At 33.0% G+C, this 24,405-nt stretch overlaps 2 protein-coding genes across 2 annotated transcripts; both read left to right on the forward strand.

Moving 5' to 3' along the window:
• Nucleotides 1-1,402: 1,402 nt before the first annotated feature.
• On the forward strand, nucleotides 1,403-6,473 carry LOC134686260 (F-box only protein 32-like). The gene is made up of 8 exons (XM_063545934.1): nucleotides 1,403-1,535; nucleotides 2,135-2,192; nucleotides 2,648-2,740; nucleotides 3,104-3,197; nucleotides 4,169-4,338; nucleotides 4,848-5,107; nucleotides 5,531-5,609; nucleotides 6,223-6,473. The coding sequence occupies exons 1-8, from the start codon at nucleotides 1,531-1,533 to the stop codon at nucleotides 6,310-6,312; spliced, it is 849 nt and encodes a 282-aa protein (XP_063402004.1). The 5' UTR covers nucleotides 1,403-1,530; the 3' UTR covers nucleotides 6,313-6,473.
• A 6,019-nt stretch (nucleotides 6,474-12,492) lies between these two features.
• LOC134695488 (uncharacterized) lies at nucleotides 12,493-23,751 on the forward strand. The gene is made up of 6 exons (XM_063556798.1): nucleotides 12,493-12,605; nucleotides 16,086-16,143; nucleotides 17,755-17,847; nucleotides 22,300-22,393; nucleotides 23,073-23,243; nucleotides 23,669-23,751. Exons 1-6 carry the CDS (start codon nucleotides 12,601-12,603, stop codon nucleotides 23,749-23,751), a joined length of 504 nt encoding a protein of 167 aa, XP_063412868.1. The 5' UTR covers nucleotides 12,493-12,600.
• The last annotated feature ends 654 nt before the right edge of the window (nucleotides 23,752-24,405 follow it).

The raw sequence follows: 24,405 nt of genomic DNA on the forward strand, positions 1-24,405 counted from the left end.
AACACACTTATGCTGAATACTCATACTATCAGCCCACTTGTGAACTTTTGCATTTAACCGATTTGAGCTCATTTTAGAGGGGGAGGACAGGGGGGTACCCTTCTCCCACCCTAATCTCCTTTCTCTAACCCCTCTTCTCCTTTCTCCTACCCCTCTTCTCCTTATTTTTATTATTTTTAATTTACCGGAAAAAAGAGAGATATTTTATTTTTTCATATCTATTTTTTTCTCCAAGTTTTTCTCCTTTCTCCCAGCCTTCCTCTCCTTTCTCTTAACCCCTTTCTCCTTTCTCCCACCCCCTTTCTCCTTTCTCCTACCCCCTTTCTCCCTGTCTCCTTTACCCCTGTCCTCCCCCTAATTTTATGTAATCTACACCAGAAACGAATTATACTTTTCCACTGTTTATCAAAAATGGGTGTTATACCTAAGTTTTCAGTAACTGCAGCATTTGGTGCATATTTTCCTACTCCGAGAAAAAAATCTACAAGCCATATTATGTATGGAGTTAATACAGGAATATGTTTTTACACCCCATATACCTGCTCCATATTCTATTATAGGTCAAATAAAACTTTCTTATAATTTAACAAATACAACGAAACAAACACCACCTTAAACAATCGTTTTACAAAAATCACCAACTTCGAATTACAATGAAGTTTGACTAAAAACAAAAATAAAAAAAGTATCACAAATTCAAAATAATTAACCTTTAAAAAAATACACACAAAAACAGAAAGAAATACAAAGTTTTGTTTTAAATCCTACACAAAAAAAATACACGCATAAAAAATATATAACACGGCAAACAAAAAGGTGGAAGCCGTGTAATTGTTATGTTTCTTTATTTCTTCATGGTTCAGTAATTTCATTACCTGGTTAATTACTGGCACGTGTCGTCGGACAAAAGCTTTGATGACAGAAAAAATCAAATTACGACTTAATTACAATTTTTAATGACTAAAAAAATCAGATACATTATCTTCATGAAAAACTACGTCCGATAGTATCTATTTTACATTCATATCCCCATCCCATCATGGGCTTAGTGCAGTTTCTTGAGCTTAGTGCACCAAGGCGGCCTAGGTGGTGTTTAGACGCTCCCGGTAGATCATTGATAAATATTTTAAAAATATTTGGGCTTAAAACATCACCTTGTCTAACCCCTATAAATGATTTTTAAAAACATGGAGTCATATAAAGAGGTCATGATATTGCCAATTTATTATTGGTACGCAGGTATTCATTGAGTATATAATTAAAATATTTAAAAGTATCTCTGAGACGCTACATATATTGACCCGTTCTTGACAACTGTTCGACCGATCGAGTCTATACTGATTTATAGACAAATATGGTATTGTAAACAACTGAATTGCCATATATGGTATTTGCGTAAAACGAAAGTAGCATTCAATCTAATCATATTTAATAAACTTACCTGTAATGTTTTAAAATAGACTCTACCTGTATGAATTAACGCAGCAACTTCAAAGGATATATAGTCAGAAACTTTTTGCTCCAAAAGAAATGTCGTAAGTTCAAATTATTAATTCTATTTTTTTACTTCAAGTATATTTAATTTTTTTTTAGATAATTCTCTGGTTTTAAAAACGTTTTGTTTATCGATAGAGAAAATTTTATCAGTTAAAATAGTTATAAACCAACATTTTGACATGCAATAATTAATGAAAAAGAGAAATTAAAAAAAATATTCGAGAACCTCTCAAGAGCTGTACATATCAATCAATGCATTGTTCATATTAAAAAAATAGGTTATTTCATTTTATCTATGCATTTATCATATTTGCTTTGTCATAGGGATTCTTATATGCGCCACTGAACGAGTAAGGCTTTGTCATACAAAACCTTAGGGGTTTTATTCGATTTAACAAAACCGGCGAAATAATTCTGCAAGGTTTGTAGGAATGTAAATTTAACTTGCGTTTTAATTAAGCCTTATGTAATTAATAACAATTTACAAAGATTGTTGTTATGTTTCACTCTCAAATTTTACACGTAACAAAAAATATTGATCCTTACTCAGTTTGTAGTACCATTAGTATTAATTTTAACGCAGCTTCCTTTTAATGTTTTTGTTGCTTTGAATTTAAATGCATGTTATCTTTTGTAGTGCAGACGAAGATATATGGCAGCCCTGTATTCATCAAATTCAAGGCACTGGGAAAGAGGTATTGAATAAGCAAAGCATGATTGGTCAATCCAATTAAAACATAGTTCTCTGATTTCGGTATACTCCTATGATGCCTACATATACGAATACGAAAACGCGAGTTAATATGGATAAAATTTTAATCAATAATTGATAATATATTTTCCTATCACTCTAAGATGTTACTGTGCCTGATCTTCTGTTATTTCAAGCTACACTTGAAATTGTATATGACTAATATTAAGTTCCATAAGAGATCCTAAGGCCATTTCATTTGTTCAGGTTTTTATTATCAATATAAGAATCATATAAAGCCAGTCAAGGACGTTAAAAACTTTCATTTGTTGTTGATTATCAATACATTGGAATTGCTTTCATGTGTAGAGGGATTCTTTACATAAGCAATTTGATGCAATATATTTTTCTTAATGTTGCATGTTATCAGACATTTACATATTTTTTTCTTCATTTCAGCGGCGAATAACTATAAGTTTGAGTGAAACTTTACAAAAGTTAGAAGTTGAGAAAGTAGCCTTAAGTATAAGTGGATTTCGTTACTGCTCTGATGTAAGTACCACAATGAAATTGCATTTCAAAATCTTATCGTTTCCTTGTGTTTTTCCACGAGTCTTTGAGCTCGTCTCCCTTATTTCAATAAAAACGAAATCACAAGGTTCCAGTAACTCCAAAAGAGACTTGTACAGCCACATTTATAATTTAAAAAAAACAACAACCTCCAAGTATAATATGAAGCTTCAGAGGAACATATAGCCCTGATTTGCGTGAATAGTATTGACAAGAGAAACAACAACGAAAGAATAATGCAAAAAGTTGTTAGTCGACCCAGACAGGACCTTTATTACACAAACAAAAAAAAAACAACCTCACGGTTTTAACAATTGTGTATTATAAAGAGATTCCATTTTGTAGTTTTACAGAACATTGTTAACCGTTGGGCTGAACAAAATCAGTGGAACATCACAGAAACAAGTTTTTATAGCCATTGAAAAGATGCTATTTGAAGGTAAACTATCATTTAATTTTGCTGCCAGCTCTTTGTCCAAATATTTATAAATATCAACAATTGATTCAGCTCTAATAATTATATTGTTCTAGAAAAATTATGTATATTTATAAAAATTATAAATGTGAGGGTCACTCCTCCTTGTTAGTTTGTAAATTAATGATTATGTTTGTATTGTTCACATGTGCTTTAATATTTAATGTAATTGTTTATACATATATATTCTCTGTAACTATGTAATTTGTAGTTTATGAGAAATAATATTCATTAATTCATTCAATATTTTCGAGAAGCAATTTTTTTCCAGCATACAATTTGTTTTCTTCATATTCTTCCAGTTGTCTCATCTAATCATTTCCTTCATTCTATTCGGTGACGTTTTGACTATATAAATTTATTATTGAATAGTGTCTAGTCGCAAATATCTCATATATTCATGATGGCCATGAGGAGTCCTTGCAAGCAAATTCTTACTAGTCTTCGAGTCTGGCTTTTGATAAGCCACAGTAATGTATTGCAGAATTAAAAGTATCGGTAAAAGCTACAATACTCCTCAATGTCTTTTTTATTATTATTACACTGTGTCATGACTGCAAGTTTTTTTAAAAGCCTCATTGGTATTTTCTCTCCCTTAGTTCACAGTTCTAATTTCTTTTTAAGAATTTTACATTTCAACAAAATACAGATATTGCATTATTTTCCCGTCCAAATTAAAAAAAAATTCGGTACTTTTATTTTGATTTTATAATCCTAATAATTTCAAGCTGGCTCCCAATGCAAACTGAGCCGAGTTCATGAATGCATGATTGTAATATTCAGAATTATTCTTTTCCGAGACAAGCCAGAAAGATTCCAGTCCCGTGCATTTCACATATATATTACAAGTTGTTGACACTTTTATTTTTCCAAAATGAACCCACTGTTCCGTTCGAGGCAGGTTTTTCATTTAAAACAATATGCTTTATTTTCAGCGTTATCTTCTGAAACAAATCTTATTTGTGTGCGTAAACTGCTGAGGACTGCATTGTCATCCTTGGAAAAGGGAGAGAGGAATAGAATTGGTAGTAAACGGTTGTGGAACAAACATAAGGAGACAGTTAGCAATCTGTTATGTCGATTGGACATGCACGAAATAAAACCGGTTGGTATATACTTTGCTTGGTCGGAAAGGGCGAATGGTTGTAACTAACATGGATATGCTTCAAACAAAAATAACATCATTGCCACTTTATAGTTTCGATACTTATGATATTTGGATAGAGCTTCACTTTAGGCTTATGTTTCCTATAACGGATATAGATTTTATCTGTCGTCGTAAATTTAACTAAAATGCTAAAATTGTGAAGATTTCAGTAATTTCGCATGACTTAATGATGCTAGTACGCTATATTTGTGTATTGTATTGTCAAAAACAACACATATTTATGTAACAGAAGCATTTTACTTTCCAAAAAATAGCTTAAAGATTATATTTGCACAATTTTTTGAAACTGCTATATTTTGGGGCCAAAAAGGGGTCTTACTGAACCTACTCCATTCCAGTTTAATTACTACAGAACAATTTCCATTTTAATTGCTACAGGACGATTATAATTAAATAAACAGAACTTTCAGCTTTGAATCCAATCTTATTCCTTATTAAAATTTCAGAGAGAAGAAGATGGTAAGCCAATGTTTCTAGATCTACCAAAGGAATGCATTTACAACATTATTTCCAAACTGTCAAATCCTAAAGACATACTTAACCTTGGACAAGCTTGTAGCTATCTCAATGTCATATGTCAAGATTCGTTACTATGGCAACAGTTATGCTTCCTTCATTTTTCGGAAAAACAAGTTGCTTCACTTATTACCGACGACTTGGATTACAGTGACACTGACTGGACACATATGTTTCATTTATGTAAAAGGTAGGTAAATAACCAACTCCATGTATATTATATAAACTCATCATAGGTAACTCGGCTTAAAATTGTGTAGTTGCCAGACACGAGTTTCTTCAAATGACTTATCAGTGACGCTTGAATAAAAAAAAAAGTAAAAAAAAACCCAATTAATTACAGGATTGAAGAGCATTGTGGACCCAAGTGTTTAATGGATTTCCGTTTGTGGTCATACAAATCGGTTGAAACAGTATCATTATTTTTTTTCCAATCGGAAGGAGGACAATAAATCTGCTTGTATCAATAAAATACCTGGATCTATGCATGCAGGAGAAACCAACTCACAAAATTTCTTTAAACGATAAATAGTCAAAACTAACTACTTTGTAAAACATGTTTGTCTAGCTTCAATGAAGACTGTTTCACAGAATTTTTTTTGTATTCAAACAGGCAATTCAAATTAACATTTACGGAGGTATATGGAGACGAGGTTGTTCTGTGTGATAACTGTAGGAAGTTATATTGGAGGGTGAGTAATTAACCACAATAACGATACACAAATCAAAACAGATCTATCAGTTATGATAAAAAAAGATTATTTTCAAATTTCATTTAAATAATTAACTGTCAATGCCAGATATTTCATTTTGCCTGTTTCAATTCATTATTTTAATTACTTGGGATGAATAAGAGTTTGTCATATTGGGTAGAATTAGTTATCAAAGGTTCCAGGGTTATATTTTAATAAGACAGACGCGCGTTTGTTCTACATAAGACTCATTAGTGACGCTCATATCAAAATATTTATTAAGCCAAACTAGTAAAAAGTTGAAGAGCATTGAGTATCCAAAATTCAATAAAAGTTGTGCCAAATAAGGCTAAGGTAATCTATGCATGTTAGGAAACCTGTCTGTTATTTAAGACCGTGTTGGCCTCTAGATGGCATTAAGTTATTTTTGTTGTTGGGTTAAAATTTCTTGTGGTACATTCCAAACATCTCTTTTTTCATTGAAGTGTTTATATTGTATCATATGTTCAATTCTTTGGAAGATTAGGTAGGTCACTGGAATATCATTTTGTTTTCTTAAAAACATATACTTAAGATATGCATACATTATCAATGGTTTCATTTTTCTATTCAGATACAAGGACATCAATGTTTCAATCCAGATATGGCTCCATCAAAGTCTTCAATAACACCTGAACAATTTGTCAATATGTTCAAACTATGATGTATTTAAATAGACACATCTGGTTTTTACATGAGTGAATATGGTTTTTTTACAACAAACTATTCACATGTAGTTAAAACAGACTATCTGTAATGTTGAAATGGAAAGCAATAATTCTCCATGAGATCTGCACTTTGATAGAGGAGTGATAATCAGTGCTTATCATCAATTTCTGAAATTTGTAGCACTATCATTATGTACATGTATTTTGTTTCTCTGTATGTTTGTTTGTTGGTGTTTATCGCACTTTCAGTGCCTTTGGCTATACTATGGAAGCCCGTTTATTGCGGTGGAGGAAAATAGACCTATGTTAGGAAAATCTGCAATCCTCGGCAATTAAAAACGTTCATATCTAGCCATGAACAGGGTTTGAAGTCATAACAATAGTGTTGACAAGCTTATGATCAAAGTAGACCGCCTTAAAATTACTTAATTCAGGGGAAACTGTCAATATGCAGCTAAATCAAGAAAGATCACAACCTTTTTACAATTTCCTTTTTGTCATCAAGTAAGATATTAACTTAATACATTTCTTGTGTAAAATGTTTTTGTTATAGCATGTAAATCAATAGGTGTTACTATGAAAAAACACATTTCTATTTTACTGCATTTATTGACATTTATAAATGACCTAAAATCTTTATATTTAGTACTTATAAATTAGAACTTGTGGTTATACATTGTTTTAATTGTTTAATAATGGTGTATTGGATATGTTAAAGGGACTCCAATGAAATGAAGTACTAAAGACATAGAAGTGAAAATCTGCAAGCTATTATTGAATTTGTTAGAACTATGATTACATGGATTTATGTAGTAAAACTTTACGCCATTACATGTGAATTTCTTATCATTATTTCTTATTGGATATGTTAAAGGGACTCCAATGAAATGAAGTACTAAAGACATAGAAGTGAAAATCTGCAAGCTATTATTGAATTTGTTAGAACTATGATTACATGGATTTATGTAGTAAAACTTTACGCCATTACATGTGAATTTCTTATCATTATTTCTTACCTACAGAGGCTTAAGATTTTTAGTGTGTTATTAAATCTTTCACAGAATATTGTTGTTTTTTTTGTTTTTATTTTATTGTTTGATATGCAATCATTACATTTTAATCAGTTGCTTAACAATGAAATTGAGGTAAAGAACAATCAAACTTTAAAACATAAGAAGCCAAAAGGTATACAAGGTATGAAATATCAAAATCTACCTTTAAATATAATATCCCTTACTTTTGTTTGGATTTTGTTGTGACTGTCATAGAAGTGAGAGGTTTAGCTAGCTATGACTTACTTGACTTAATCCACTTCGTCCCAAGGGGGACATAGGGCGACTACAGTTTCTCTCCATTTCTTCCTGTCCATGGCTATTCGTTTTGTTTCTTTCCAGGTCATCCCAATTTTACTCAGCTCAGTTGTTAGTCCCCTGCGCCAGGTGTTTTTTGGCCTTCCCCTTTTTCGATGTCCTTGGGGGTTTCATTCTAGGGCTTGCTTGGTAATGTGCGTGTCTTTCTTTCTTAGGGTATGCCCGATCCACTTCCACTTTCTTGCTCTTATGGTCTGGGTTGTTGGTTGTTGTTTGGTTCTTCTCCATAGCTCATTGTTGGATATTTTGTTTGGCCATCTGATGTTGAGGATGTTTCTCAAACATTTATTGACAAAAGTCTGGATAGATTTGATGGATGCAGCTGTTTCTCTCCAGGTTTCTGATCCGTATAAGAGTACAGATTTGACATTGGTGGTAAATATCCTTAACTTAGTGCTAGTTCTTAAAAGCATTACTCCTCTAAACAGGTTTAAGCATGGAAAATACCTGTTGTGCTTTCTTTTTTCTTGCCGATATGTCTTCGTCTGTGCCTCCTGATGTACTGACAATACTTCCAAGATTGGTGAATTGTTGAACATCTTCAACAGTAGAGTCGTCGATCTTAAGACAATCTTGCTGGTTTGTATTTAGCCTCATTGATTTAGTTTTCTGTGTGTTGATGTATAGGCCTGTTTGTTTTGCTACTGTTTCAAGACTTTTGGTCTGATGTTGTGCATCTTGAAAGCGATGGGATAGTGCACAAATGTCATCAGCAAATTCGAGATCTTCAAGTCGTGTTGTGAGGGTCCATCCAATGCCTTTTGGATCTTTGTAGGCTGATTTACCAACCCAGTCAACTACTATTAGGAAAAGGAGAGGAGAGAGAAGACAACCTTGACGTACCCCAGTTGTAACAGGGAATGCTTCGGTCATAGTTCCAACATGTATAACCTGACAGGAAAATTGGTCGTAAAGCAGTTTTATCATTTTGATGATCTTTTGTGGGATTCCATAGTGTGCCAGAATGTCCCATAGAACCTGATGGTCAATGCTATCAAAAGCTCTCTGGAAATCTACAAAATTTAGGTAAAGTGTCGTCTGCCATTCTATTGTCTGTTCGATAATAATTCTCAATGTGGCTATTTGGTCTACACATGATCTTTCTTGTCTAAAGCCAGCTTGTTCATCTCTTAGTATCTTGTCCACTTCATTTTTCATTCTGCTAAGGATGGTGCTGCAGAGCAGTTTACTAGGTATGGACAATAAAATGATACCTCTCCAGTTTTTACAAAGCGACTTGTTACCTTTCTTAGGGATTTTTACCAAAAGTTCTTTACTCCAATCATCTGGTATTTCTTCTTCTTCCCAGATCTTATTTAGAAGTTGTAACAGGCTAAGGACAGATGTATCATCCAAGACTTTTATAGCTTCTGGTGGTATGTTATCAATGCCGCCTGCTTTTCCATTTTTTAGACTTTTGATAGCTTTGTTGATTTCAGTTTTTGTTATTTTGCTGGTTTTGATGTTTAATATTGGACCATTTTGTAATTCAGGTGGATCTGTAGGTGGGGGCCTGTTGAGAACCTGCTTGCAATGTTCTTTCCACCTTTCAAGTTGATCTTCCAGTTTAGTGAGGGTATTGTTGTCTTTATCTTTGATAGGTGTATCTGAAGTTGGTGGTTTACCGCTTAATTGCTTTGTAATGTTGTATAGGGTTTTGGTGTCTCCCTTGCTACAGGCGGCTTCTGCTTCTTTGGCTAGTTGTTCTACAAAGTTCCTTTTATCTTGTTTGCAACTTTTCTTCACCTTTTTATCTTTATTGCTGTACTGTTCTTGTGTCTGCTTTTTCTGCTGTCTAGTTATAGCAGTTAGAACTTTTTCTTTCACTTGTCTTCTTTCGTTGACAATTTTCCAGGTATTTTCTGACATCCATTGCTTGCGGTTTTGTTGGAGATAGCCGATAGTTTCTTCACATGCTTGAACAATAGAATCTCTGGTCATTTCCCATGCTGTGTTGAAGCTAGTTTCTTCATCATATAGATTTTCAAGTACACCAAATTTGTTTTGCAGCAGAATGTTATTTTTAAACATTAAATTTCTTCCTTCTAGATTTTGCTTTTTTGTTGTTGAAAGTAGTTTTGGTTGTATCTTTGCAATGATTAGGTGGTGATCTGATGCTATATCTGCTCCTCTCTTGTTTCGTACATCTTGTAGAGATGACCTCCATCTTTGGGATATAGCAAAATGGTCTATCTGATTTTCTGTCACTCCATTCGGCGAAACCCAAGTAACTTTGTGGCAGTTTTTATGGGGGAAGAGTGTACCACCTATTACTAGACTGTTAACAGCACAAAAATCAGCAAAGATTTCACCGTTCTCGTTCATTTCACCAATTCCATTTGGTCCCATTTCTCTTTCTCTCCCTGTCCTGTCCTTACCCACTTTTGCATTGAGGTCTCCTAGTAGCATGAGGATGTCTCGTTCAGGCACAGAATTTACACTGGTCTGCAGAGAGTTGTAAAAGTCATCTTTCTCTTCTTCATCTGCATTATTTGTTGGTGAGTAAACCTGGATTATGGTTGTTTTCAGAAATTTTGTGTCAAACCTGGCAGTGATTATTCTAGAAGACACAGGATTCCATTCTAAAAGAGACTGCTTTGCCTTTTTAGTAAGCATAAATCCAACACCTTTGTCATGAGTGTCAGTGGCGTTTTTGTTACCAGAGTGGATGGTGGTATGACCAGTGTTTAACGTTGTCATGCCAGATGTATTCCATCTTACTTCACTGATTCCTAAAATTTCAATACTGTATCTGTCCATTTCTTTGGCTGTCTGCAAGCTCTTTCCACTCTATCTCAAGCCGTTGACGAGTAAGAGGGTTTTCTTCTGTAGTCGTTTCTGTAACGTAATATTTTTTACAAGGTAGTGGTGTTGGCACTAAGCTAAACCTTCTACGTGAAGGGTCGGGTTGTTCTGTAGGGGTTTTCCCTCCCTTAGACGATTGCTGTTGCTAACGAGTTCCATCTACCCGGATTTTCTGTTTGGATTAACTTACATAGCCTTCGACTATTCCCAAGTCACCCACAAGGCAGTGGGGCATTTAACCCATAGCTGGGGCAAGGTTGATGAGAGCCAGGGTGTGTCCACACGCCGGTGGGCCTGCACTCTGCATCTCTAAGGCCCTTGCTGCTCTGAGATCCCTTGCAAATTAGCCTGAGATACTGGACCCCAGTATCCGTGTATTACCGCGAGGAGGAATTGCAAGAGTCTTGATGGTGTAGAGCCTTTGTACCAGCAGGAGAGGCTGACGCACTCGGCTCTCTTTTTGTCCACAAAGTGGACTAGCAGATGGTGGATGTTAAGTCTATGACCACACCACACTAGACGCATATCACCACCCTGTGTGCAACACACCAATACACCTAGCTAAAACCAGGTTAAATCCACCATTTTCTACAAAAGAAAATGCCTGTACCAAGTCAGGTGTATTGGATATGTTAAAGGGACTCCAATGAAATGAAGTACGAAATACATAGAAGTGAAAATCTGCAAGCTACTATTGTTAGAACTATGATCAAAGGCAGATTTAGGAAGAGGGACAGGCCATCCTTTTGAGAAAAAAATTGGTTGCTTATATAGGGAATCACTGAAGCGTGACGGGAGCGGCCCCCCTCTTAGGCAGCCAGCGTGCCCCCGCTTATGAAAATTTCTAGATCCGCCACTGATGATTACATGGATTAATGTAGTAAAACTTTAAACCATAACATGTGAATTTCTTTTATTTTTTACCTACAGAGGCTTAAGATTTTTAGTGTGTTATTAAATCATTTACAGAATATTGTTGTTGTTTTTTTTTATTGTTAGATATGCAATAATTTCATTTTAATCATTTGCTTAACAATGAAATAGCTTAACAATCAAACTTTAAAACATAAGAAGCCAAAAGGTATACAATGTATGAAGCTTTGTTGCTCACGGCCAACTTATTGTTTTCTCTCACATATGAGAGTTGCATGTCTCAGAGTTAAGTGTAGCCGTCTATTTCGGGGAACTATTCATAGATACAGATAATTCATCTGTTTTCGTGGAAATTAACCCCTGTTACAACGGTGAATTGATGCTGTCAACCGGAATCGATTCATATTCCCTCGGAATCACAATACACTGACTGCTTCGAATAACTAATTTGATACCGATTCACTTATTTTCCCTACCATCATTTGTTTCAGGTGTAACTCAGGCTTTCGTACTTGACTCCAGTTTTAAGGAATTTATTCCTCCTCCCGACCATCAATATTGAAAAAATACACTGAGTACCCGCGTATTCAATATTGATAATTTGTATAACGATCAAGATAAGTATTTCATTTTGACTACCACATGTCAAGATAAGATCCTTTTTACATCTTATTTGTTCATGATTTTTGTTCTTCGTTCGCACGGATTCGAACTCATGCTACTGAGATATCGTGACACTAAATCGCCTTGCACTGTGCCCGACGTGTTACACACCACTCTCTCATAAAAATAGCTTTCGATGGCAGGGTGTTACGTTTCCTTGTCGGTTTAAATCTAGCGTCGTAACACGCTATAAATATATAAGTCTGAAAATTACACCCAATAATGTAAGAATGAGATTCTTTCTGCCGAAAAATATTGGTATGCAGGTATTCATTAAGCATAGGACTAAAAGTCCCTAAAAGTATCTCTGAGACACTACATATATTGACCCGTTCTTAAGTTCTCAATTCTATTAAGGTCTATTTAAATCGCCGATCAAGCATATACTGATTTATAGACAAATATGGTATTGTAAACAACTAAATTGCCATATAAGGTAAAACGAAAGTAGCATACAATCTAATCATACCTGAATGTTTTAAAATAGACTTTTCTAACAATTTTACCTGTATGAATTATTGCAGTCTTGCAAGGATATATATTCAGATAATTTTGCTCCAGCAGTAATTGATAATGTCGTAAGTTAAAATAAATTTAACTATATTTTATTTTAAGATTATAGAGCACTAGGCATTCTCATTCGCAGGTTTTTAAATCATATTTTTATAAAGAAAATTGAATCAGTTATAGCCTAGGTGAAAACCAACATTTTGACATGCAATAACGATATGATAGAGAAATTTTAAGGATAAGAAGATAAGATAAGAAAATAAGATTTTTTAATCTAATCTAAAACCCATAAAATGCTTATCAGAACCTTCCAAAAGCTGTAGCAATCAATGCATTGTTCATTTTAAATACTTGTTATTTCATTTTATACTGCACTCGTTCTATTTGAACAGTCAAAATGCGTTGACTGTATATTTCTATGTCACATACATTTACTGAACCGTTATCTCTTTTTCTCGTGAATATTTAAATAGAGTTTGCAGAAATAATATTTAATTATTCATACGACCTCTTCAACCTAATCTTGTTTCCAATGCATACAATGATGCGTGGAACAACTAAACCTTGTTTCTTTTGCAATTATTGTTTTCATTTGTTAATATTTTTTGTTTTCAACCTATAAATCATTATGTTTTATGCTTATGGTTGATATTTAAGTCCATACTCAAACAATTTCGTTCACAAGACAAGACAAGACAAGACAAATACTTTATTAAAGTCTCGCCACTTGTTACATATAAAATATACAGCTTTTTACAACAAAAAATTAACAACAAGAGCCACTCATAGTTATGAGAGACTATAAAACATTTTAAAAAAAATTATAATACAAATACAACTTAAGTCAACTATCACGAATATAAAATACATTTTCGCTTTATTAAAATTTCATAGCAGATTTTGGCAGTATAAAATACCATATTTTCATTTGTAAAAAGAAATATAAATTTCTCATTATGAGACATATGTAAAAAATTCTCATCAACAATACTAGCATGGTTAAAAATAACATTACGAATATCTGAATATACAGGACAGTTTAACAAAACATTTTTTTTTTTATCTTCAACGTCATCAGTACAGTTAAAACATAATCTATTTTCAATATCAATATTCTCATAACGACCAGTTTCAATTCTGATGGGTGCTACACCACATCTAAATTTTGCTAAAGCACTCCTGTATCTACCTGGTATATTTAAAATTAAATAATGTTCTACGCCATATACATTTTTAAACATTCTATATGTACGTAATTTATTTTAATCATCTGACATAATCTTGTCATATCATTCTTCATTTTATTAAAACGTGTTCAGTTTCTAAAAACACTGGTCCACTGTTTGATTTTACATGGCATACAGCCCATGTCACCATACAAAGACATATTTGGCGTGTATTTTCCTACACTCATGAAAAAACGCATGGCTCTATTTTTAATCATGACTATTTACACAATACATGAAAAATCACGTGTTCCCCATATAGAGGCACCATAATCTATTACATACCACACAAGTGTGTCAAATAATTTTGTAAATGTACAATATTGAAATCCACCATTAACTTTACATTTAGATATTTACAGACCCAACGATCTACTGGCGGCTTTAGCAACTGCTTTTGCCATATTATCATAGCTTAAATGCTAAAGTAAACAATAAACCTAAATATGTGTGGTCAACAGTACTACGACCTTTTCTAAAACCGTTGTGCTCGTCACATAAGCAGTCAATATCATCAAGCTTATATGTTAGTCGAGAGTTCAATAATTTACAATACAATTTGTAGGAAACTTGTGCCAAAGTTATACCACAGTACGACAAGGGATCCCTTGGATCTGATGATGAGATTTTTGGAATAGGCGTTATAATCCCTTTTGACCACATTGCTGGAACTTTACCAGAGTCAAAACAAATATTGAAAACTCTAGTTAGTGCATTTAACATAGTTTGGTTCTTATACAATTCAACTGGTATTTCTTCATATCCTGGTGATTTACCATTTTTGGAACATTTTAAAACATTAAATATTTCTTCCACAGATATTTCACAATCTTTTTAAACATATCATCATATAAAACGTCTACATCATTTTCACATATATTTACATCACTATCATCATTTCTATTAAGCATATTAGAAAAATCACACTTCCATTTATTCAAAACTTCATCTTTATCACTAGAAATTTTACCATTATCTAATTTTACTTCCATAGGAATATAATTTTGGCGCTCACTACCTACACCAATTTTTCCAATTTTTCGCCAAAACTCTTTAGGGTTTCCACACGAATTACTCAATTCTTCCTGCGTGGAGTACCAATATTGGCGTTTTGCTTTTTGAACCGCTTTATCACCATCGAGTGTTGGTTTCAACAGGTAAATGTAAATTTCATTGTGTTGTATATTTCACCGCGAGCATGATATGAGGCCCTTTGAAAGGGGATTTCCTCCAACAATTAAATCAAATAACCTGAACGCATTACACAACAATTATTTTGTTTTTAGATTGCAGTTTAAAGCAAATAATAGTGCATTGACTTGACATATCAACGATATAAGGATTCGGCCCGAAACGGGGAAATAGCTCGACACAGCCTCGCATTTCCCCGTTTTTGAGGCTCATCCTTATATCGTTGATATGTCAAGTTAATGCACTATTATTGTCTATTGGTCTCGTGTACATATACATCTACGCATATGCTTCTCTCCAAATATCTAAGTTACTGTGCTACTATATAACGTTTGATTCTGATGTAATTACGGCATCAATCTTGACTGTTTATAACATATATTTGAAGTATACAATCAAATGAATCATGTCGAAAAGAAATCGGGTATCACTTGAAAGGTGCAGTTTCATCGGTGAAAATGACATGGCAAACTTCATCCCAAATAACTCTAGCGTCATCTCCAGGAGCTTGTAGATACAGCGTTCGGAAAATTGGGGTGCCCATGTTATGTTGATACAAGACGTGAACTATTTATATTTGTTTTATCATATATAAAATAATGATAAAATGCCTATCCATTAATTTATTATATTTGCTTCGTCAAGTGGACGAGGCGCTCGTATATCCTCCACTGGTCGAGAAGGGTTTTATCATTCGACACCTATTGGGTTATCATTCGAATTACAAAACCGGCGAAATAACTTTGCAAGACCAGTTTGTAGGAGCCGAGTGTATATCTGGACATTACCGTTTTAGTGATTTTTTATTGGAGCTATAAATGTTATTAATGATAATTTAGAAGTTAACTTTAAGCCTTTCACTCTCTTTAGTATTAATTTACAGCTAATTTCCTAATGTATGTAAAGCAAAACTTTAGTAAGCTTGCTTGCTTTGATTGTATAATTGTTATTGCTATAACGTCGAATCAAATTTAAGTAAAATATGTCTAAATATATTGTTTGAAGATAATCATTAATAATTACAAAGATTGAATTATCATTTATACAAATATTAAGAAATTAGCTGCATACAAGCAGCTTCTTTGTAATGTTTTTGTTGCTTTGAATTTAAATGCATGTTATCTTTTGTTGTATAAATGAACATATATCGCAGCCCTGTATTCGTCAAATCCAAGGCATTGGGAAACAGGTAAACAATTGAATAAAGCAATGAAAACAATATGTGGTCAATCTAATTAAAATATATTTCTTTGATTTTTTAATACTCATATCATGCCCATATATACGAACACGCGATAATTAACTGACCAGTTCAGACAGACATGGTATGCTACTGAACAGATTTCTCCAAAAGGTCTAGATTATGAATTATTCAAAAATAGAATAAATTAATTCATCATAGATACCAGGACTACATTTAGTATATACACCAGACGCGCGTTTCGTCTTCAAAAGACTCAGCAGTGACGCTCCAATCCAAAAAAGTTAAAAAGGCCGAATAAAGTACGAAGTTGAAGAGCATTAAGAACCAACATTTCTTAAAGTTTTGCCAAATACAGCTAAGGTAATCTATGCCTGAGGTAGAAAAGCCTTTGTATTTAAAAAAATTCCAAAACTTGTAAACAGTAAAGTTATAAATATAACCATATCAATGACAATTCATGTCGGCACAAAAAGTGCTGACTTCTTGGCTTATGACACCCTCGGGGAAATAAATCTCCACCAGCAGTGACATCGACCCAGTGGTTGTAAATTAACTCATCATAGATACCAGGACTAAATTTAGTATATACGCCAGATATAAATTTCGAAACCTACTTTGATATTTTAGATGACGAAACATATTGCTTCTTTTTGTAGATTTAGAACTTTGAACACAAAAATTCCTATCGAAATTGGTAGATGGCAAAACATTCAGAGAGAAACTCGTATTTGTACTTTGTGCAATTCCGGTGATATTGGTGACGAGTTTCATAATGCTTTAGAATGTTCAATGGCAATAGACGATAGTAGATAATTGCTAAAGCATCATTTTGTAAACAGAACAAAATTTCAAGGTCTAATGAATAGTAGCAACCCGTGTGAACTAAACAATATGTGCAAGATTATAAGAATTATTATTACTTAAATGCCTAGATTCTTCTGGGTAACCACTTTATGTCTCCACTTTACATTTGTATTTTAAATTTTTAGTAGTATGTTAATTTATTTGTATATGTCTCTGTACCATTGTACAATAAATATATAGATATAGTTGATATGGATAAAATTTTAATCAGATTGGTGGTTGATTATACATGTTCCTATCAAACTAAGATGTTACTTTACCTGCTCTTCTGTTATTTCTAGCTACACTAGAAATTGGATATGAATAACATTGGGTTCCAATATTTCATGATAAAAGATTATAAGACGATTTCATTGCTTTTCATTATCAATGAAAAGCTTTTATGTGTGAAGGGATTCTTTACAATTTTATGCGACTGTCATATAAGTGCGTGGTTTAGCTAACCAGAAAACAAGGTTTCATCCATCATTTTCTACATAAGAATACGCCTATACCTTGTCTGGAACATGACAGTTGTTATCCATTTGTTTGAGCTTTCGATTTTGTCATTTGAGTAAATTCACAAAAGTACCGAACTCTGACGAATATTCAAAACGGAAATAATATTCATCTGAGTTCGGTACTTTTGTGAATTTACTTTTAACATACACTTTTTGATGCTATATTCTTTCATGTTACAAGTGAGTGTATCATGCGTTTTACAGTTGTATTTATATATTTTGTTCATTTTAGCGGCGAATAACAATTAGTTTGAGTGAAACTTTAAAAAAGTTAGAAGTTGAGAAAGGGGCTTTAACTATTGGTGGATTTCGTTACTGCTCTGATGTAAGTACAACAATGTATTAATTTCCTTATGGGTTCCTTGTGTTTTTCGTGAGTCCGTCTCCCTTATTTCAATACAAACGAAAATAATTATAATCACACATAATATTACATTAGATGTATGTTTCATTATAATACGTTATTCTCGATTGGCTAACTGCACATAACGTGTTATTCCTTAAGCAATTGCATTACACAATTATAAAACTTGTCATTCATGATAACACGAGGTCCGACAATAAAGTGCACAGGCGAATTAAATTAAAAAATTATAAAATTCGTGTTTTCATGATCCTAGCTAAAAAATGTAATTATAAGTATTGAATGCTTCTTTTTCTAACTTCATAGGGTTATTTAAAACCGTAACCGTGCGCACATTTTTAGAATGATAGTGCGGTGACAGAAGTGTAAAAAGTCGTCTAGAACGCGAGTTTAATCTCCCCAAATAACACACGGCTAAAAATGGTCTTAACTTAGAGACAAATATGTCTTCTTTAGTTTTTGCCCTGTCGTCAGAAGTTCGTACCGTCACATTTTTCTAAAAAGTCGTTTTAATGACTAGAAATATATTGGAGAGTTTCAACCCCCCTTTTTCAAAATGAAAAATTGTGTATGTTTGCTTACATTTAACTGAAATAGTTTTCCATGAAGCTATGTTTATATGTCAAAATTTTCTATTCAGTATTTCATTTACTTATAATCTATAAAATTTGCTAAGTTTTGACTGTTTAAAATTGAGGTAATTTTAATTGCAAATTCAAACACAAACTTTAGTTTTTTCTTCGTAGTAGTAATAAAAATTATCCCATTACATTTTAAGCATATAGTATTTCATAAAACTAATCAGTGAAAAAAATTTCGGAACCAAATTATGAAAAAAACCTTAAGAAATCAATGGTAAAAGAATGGAATAAAAAACTTCAATTTCAACACGGAACTTAATCACTTGCCTTCCGTCACATTTTGTGTATTAGTCAATAATTTGTTCTCAACTGATATATGATATTACTACCTTTTCGCTATTGTATACACATATTTTCAATTATAGTGCACTGATATATGATACACACTTTGTTTGTATGTGTTTATATTCTATGTTTTTTTGTTATAAAACATCTAATATACTTTTTCAGAAAAGTCTTATTGTAAATTTAAAATAATTGACGGATAGTTTTAGTAAATATTCCGTGATATGTCAAGTCCGTTGCAACTGGCTCCATTAAGTCCAAAGAAAAGACAAAAGTTGTTAAATTTTATTCAGTGCTTAATATGCCAAGAAAAGAAAAAAAAAAGGTGAACAACAAGATGTTTCATGCGATAGCTGTTAATTTGCAGAAGTCCGTACAGGCAGTTTATCATCTTTCGTGCTACAAAAGTTATACAAGTAAACATATTTGTTCCCCCTTTTAGAACGAGGAAGCTTCCAATTTGATAATTAATGATGACATACAATTATCGGACTGTTGTCCCTAAATTTCGGGTATGTGTACGCGTTCTAGAATGCAGTCGTTCAACTGAAGCGCTTGTATATTTTGTTGCAACAAAACATTTTAGAAAGATAAAAAAAAAATACTCAAGTTTGAATCAGATGAGCGTATTAAGAATGTTTTAACCGTGTCAGATAAAGTTAAAGTTGAAATAGTTTCCCGTCCATCTTTTAAACTTCAAGCACTCTGTCATTTTGTTTGCGATACAAATTATTTGACAAAAACGAAAAAAATAAATCCAAACCCGTGGAAGCAGATATCTCAGATCACGATACTGCTTTTACTAATTTTATTTTGGCTATTGACAACGATTTAATGGTCATTCCTCATGACACCTTTACTAGATAAATATAGATCTTTTCTTCCAGCTGATTTTAATATAAAATATTTTAATTGTAAAATGCAGTCCAAATTCATTGATTTCTATAGATATCAAGTTGTCAAACAACTTCAACAAGTTCAAGGCAAATATAACAATATGTTGTAGCAAAATAACTATTTGAGATGCCATATCAGTGGCTAGTCAATTGAAAACTGGCCTCAAAATCTTAATGTCAAATGTAATAGACACACATAAAGAACAGATATTTCATTATTCTGTTGCAAGTATACAATAGAAAAGACATCTCTACAAACTCTACAGAAGTATACCCAACTTCGGAAGAATTGTCTCTTTCTTCTCCAATTCAGTCAATGCCTTCTTCTTTATTGCAATTCATTTTGTTGTAACTCGATGAAACTGCATACAACCAATACTATTCACAAGGAAATTGCGTAAATGCTAAGCAATTGTTGAGTCAACCGTTTGTGTGGCCATTTTTTTTACTCTCATTAAGGATTGACTTTACAAATGTACCATGAGTTTGGTTCGAAACACCTTGTTGAAACATTGAATGCCAATGGATTTTATGCTTCTTAAAGTAAAGTGCGACGCTATCTAATGTGTTGCCAACCATGAAATTGAGCAAATTCAAGATAGTGTGTACGTCTCATGCAAAATGTTTCCCAATCATCTTTGCAGACAAGCATATGGATGTCATCTTAACCCCATTTTAGATCTCTGTTAAATCTTGAATGAATTGAAAGGGATGGTTTGAAGCTGGTATTTTTTTTAGGAACAAATGTCTTCGGACTTCCGACAATACCTTGTCTGTACTTGTAAAGAAAAACTCAAAATAACGTGTTTGATTTGAGCAGAACCTGTCATGTGCAGACCTGTGGCCATGAGTGAAATGTGTTGAAATATTAAAACATCGATCTCTTGTGACAGTTGATGAAAATAAAAATGATGGAGATAACGGTTGATTAGGTATAAAGCTTGTTACACTGATACACAAGGTCCCAGTTCCCGGGTAAGGGGAGTGTTGGCGAGCCCTTAAAAAAAGTTAAACCCCGCCACATTATGTTAGTGTCTGTTTCAAGAAACGAGACGGTAATGCAGTGTTTGTCGTTTGTTTCTATATACAATATTTGTTTGTTTCTTATTTATTTTGTACATTAATCAGGTTGATAGATTTTTTGTTTATTTAACATTATTAATTTTGGGAATTGAAGACTATGCAGTATAAATTTTACTCATTTTTGAAGGCCGTACGGGACGTATTGGTAATGTAGGTCTCATTTGGTCTCATTTGGAGGGTTGCATCATTTGCAATCATATCACATCTCCTTTTTTTATATGGAATACTTTTGAAGTTTTTGGTGTGTTGCAAGAAAAAAAAAGGGGGGAGATAGGTACAAAACTTATAATGTAACAGATATTAACCAGAATAAAATACACAACAACAGATAATTCTGTATGGAAGCAGTAATAATTGTAAAACCAAAAAGCAACGAGAAGTCTATAATAAAACCTGAAGTATCCGCAATTCAATTTGAGGTCATATTTGACTGTAGTGTTATATTGCTTTGATTTGATACCTCACCTAATATGATAGTTTAAAAAATAATTTTAAAGTATTGTCTTGCATGATACTTGATTTTTTACCTGAAATTTTAATTTTTCATAAGATTAAGGTGCTCTAAACATTTTCTAAGTCGAAAACTTAATTTTTGAAGTTTTGTTTATAAAACGTCGTTTTAAGACTTTTTTGATAAAACAAATCTTAATTATTAAGGTTTATGTACAATAACAAACATTAATAAAGCTAAATCAGTATCATTTGTATTTATGTAGAGTTTAGAAATAGAAAAAAATGTCAAAATTGAAACCCTCCCAAATATTTACAGATTTTTACATATGACCTTTGACCTCAATTAAAAAAAAATGTGACCATATTAAGTCTTGACGACAGGCATATTATTATAGTACACGATTTCCTCTTTCCAATGATATATTATATAGGTGTGTGTTCGGTGGGGAGATTAAATTCAAAAAAATCTACCTTCAGTCACCGCACTATGAAGCTCTCCATACAAAACGCTTTTACACCCCCAATGAAGTTACAAAAAAAACATGCAATTCTTAAATAAACACGAGCATAACTAATCAGATAATTCGTAACTAATATATATGTTAAAAGGAGTAAACAGGTTGAGAGATGTTGCGGAATTACCATATACAGGATAAAATCGCTAAACCCCTCTTACATTCGAATTTTCATTACTATAAAACGAAAATAAAGACGAATGTCAAAGTAAAAAGTTCGACGAAAGAGGTATGCCATGATGTTGTACTCAGTCCAACGACGTCCATACCAATGATTGTTGCTGACTTGAGTCACAAGGTTCCAGTATGCATAAAAAGATACCTATACATGCAGCTGCCAGAATAAGTTTTCAAAAAACCATCCCGGTATACTCTGTCTATAGCATTGATTAGTGTGAAAACTATTGAAAAGGGAAGACATTTCCAATTAAATTATCATCTCAACCATAATTGTTAGGTCAACATTTAACCCAGCGGTGACCTTTATTTAAAAAAAAATCACATTACACACTTGTATTATAAAGAGATTCCATTTTGTAGTTTTTCAGATCACTGTTAACAGTTGGGCTGAACAAGATCAGTGGTACATTACAGAAACAAGTTTTTATAGCCATTGAAAAGATGCTATTTGAAGGTAAACTATCCCTAACCATAAACTTTTCAGTTTTTCGAGTTATCTCAACTAAGCAATTTCTTCATTGTACACGGTTATGTTTTGACTATATAAAGATATAATAACTGATTATCGTTCATTGTGTCCAGGTGCAGATATCTCATTATATTCATGATGAGTCCATACAAGCAAATTGTTACTAGTTTTTGAGTCTGCCTTTTAATAAGCGACAGAAATCTACTAAGGAATTACTTATATCAGTAGTAGCTACAACACTCATAAATGTCTTTCTTTTTTTTAATTGATTTATCATGACTGTAAGTTTTGTTTTTTAAAGCCTCATTTGTATTTGCTAGATTCCTTTGCTCACAGTTCTAATTTATTTTTTAATAATTTTACGACTAAAAGAAAACAACAGATGATATATTTTTTTCTGCACGATCAAAACTTTAATCGAGGAAATAATTTGGTACGTTTATTTAGACTTTATGATCCTAATAACTTAAAGCCTGCCCTCAACGCAAACTGAGCTGAATTCATGAATGCATGATTGTAATATTCAGAATTATTCTAATCCGAGACAAACCGAAAGATTCCAGTCCCATTTAATATATAACAAGTTCTGACACTTTCATTTTCCTAAAATTAACCGACTGTTCGAGGCAGGTTTTTCTTTTAAAACATTTTGCCCTATTTTCAGCTTTATCTTCTGAAACAAATTTTATTTGTGTGCGTAAACTGCTGAGGACTGCATTGTCATCTTTGGAAAAGGGAGAGAGGGATAGAATTGGTAGTGAACGGTTGTGGAACAAACATAAGGAGACAGTTAGCAATATGTTATGTCGATTGGACATGTATGAAAATAAAACCGGTTTGTATATACTATGCTTGGTCGAAAAAGGGCTAGGGATTGTAACTAGCATGGGTATGCTGTATTGACGGTTTCAAGGGGGTTTGGGTTCCCCCTTTTTTGGCCGATCAATGTATTTGAATGGGGACATATAGCTGGAACCCTCCCCCTTTTATCCTGGAATGGAACCCCTTTTTAAAATGGCTGGATCCGTCCCTGTGCTGAACAAAACTAACAACATTGCCACTTTAAGGTTTCGATAGTGATACTTGATAGATGATTTTGGATAGATCTTCCCTTCAGGCTTATGGTTCCTAAGGGATACAGATTTTATCTCTGTCAAAATTTCTAGTTTAATTACTACAGAATTATTATAATGAAATTAACAGAACTTTCAGCATTTAATCCAATATGATTCCTTATTATATTCTATATAACAATTTCAGAGAGAAGAAGACGGCAAGCCAATGTTTCTAGATCTACCAAAAGAATGCATTTACAACATTATTTCCAAACTGTCAAATCCTAAAGACATTCTTAACCTTGGACAAGCTTGTAGCTATCTCAATGTCATATGTCAAGATTCGTTACTATGGCAACAGTTATGCTTCCTCCATTTCTCGGAAAAACAAGTAACTTCACTTATTACTGACGACTTGGATTACAGCGACACTGTCTGGACACACATGTTTCATTTATGTAAAATGTAAGTAAATAACCAGCCCCATGCATATTAAAAAATAAACACATAGATTGGCTTAAAAACGTGAATGCCAGACGAAGTTCAAAGCGTTTCGTCTACAAAAGACTAGTCCATTAGTGAAGCTAAAAAAAAAAAGGTGAAAACAGCCAAATATAGGTTGAAAAGCATTTGGGACCCAAGCAAGATATTAAAGTTAAATAGATTATTATTGTTTGTGGTCATACAAATCGGCTGAAACAAGTAAATTTAAAGTAGAACTATGAATTTATTACAGTCGAAATGAAAACAATAAATATGCTTGTACCGATAGCATAGCTTGATCTATGCATGCTTGCGGGAGAAACCAGATCATAAGATTTCTTTAAATGATAAACAGTAAAACTATTACCATTTTTTCCTTCTGTCATTTTTCACATTTGAGACTGAATCTGCATATTCATTATTGTTAAAAATGTTTTCATCATGAATATGCATGCAGTA

The sequence above is a fragment of the Mytilus trossulus genome, chromosome 1 (assembly GCF_036588685.1).
Source record: "Mytilus trossulus isolate FHL-02 chromosome 1, PNRI_Mtr1.1.1.hap1, whole genome shotgun sequence".
Taxonomy (NCBI): domain Eukaryota; kingdom Metazoa; phylum Mollusca; class Bivalvia; order Mytilida; family Mytilidae; genus Mytilus; species Mytilus trossulus.

Excerpts from the sequence above, each read along its gene's own strand:
- LOC134695488 (XM_063556798.1), top strand. Across the intron at positions 17,848-22,299 it reads GATTTCGTTACTGCTCTGAT|TTTTTCAGATCACTGTTAAC; the intron begins GTAAGTACAACA and ends TCCATTTTGTAG. Across the intron at positions 23,244-23,668 it reads CATGTATGAAAATAAAACCG|AGAGAAGAAGACGGCAAGCC; the intron begins GTTTGTATATAC and ends TAACAATTTCAG.
- LOC134686260 (XM_063545934.1), top strand. Across the intron at positions 4,339-4,847 it reads ACATGCACGAAATAAAACCG|AGAGAAGAAGATGGTAAGCC; the intron begins GTTGGTATATAC and ends TTAAAATTTCAG. Across the intron at positions 5,108-5,530 it reads ATGTTTCATTTATGTAAAAG|GCAATTCAAATTAACATTTA; the intron begins GTAGGTAAATAA and ends GTATTCAAACAG.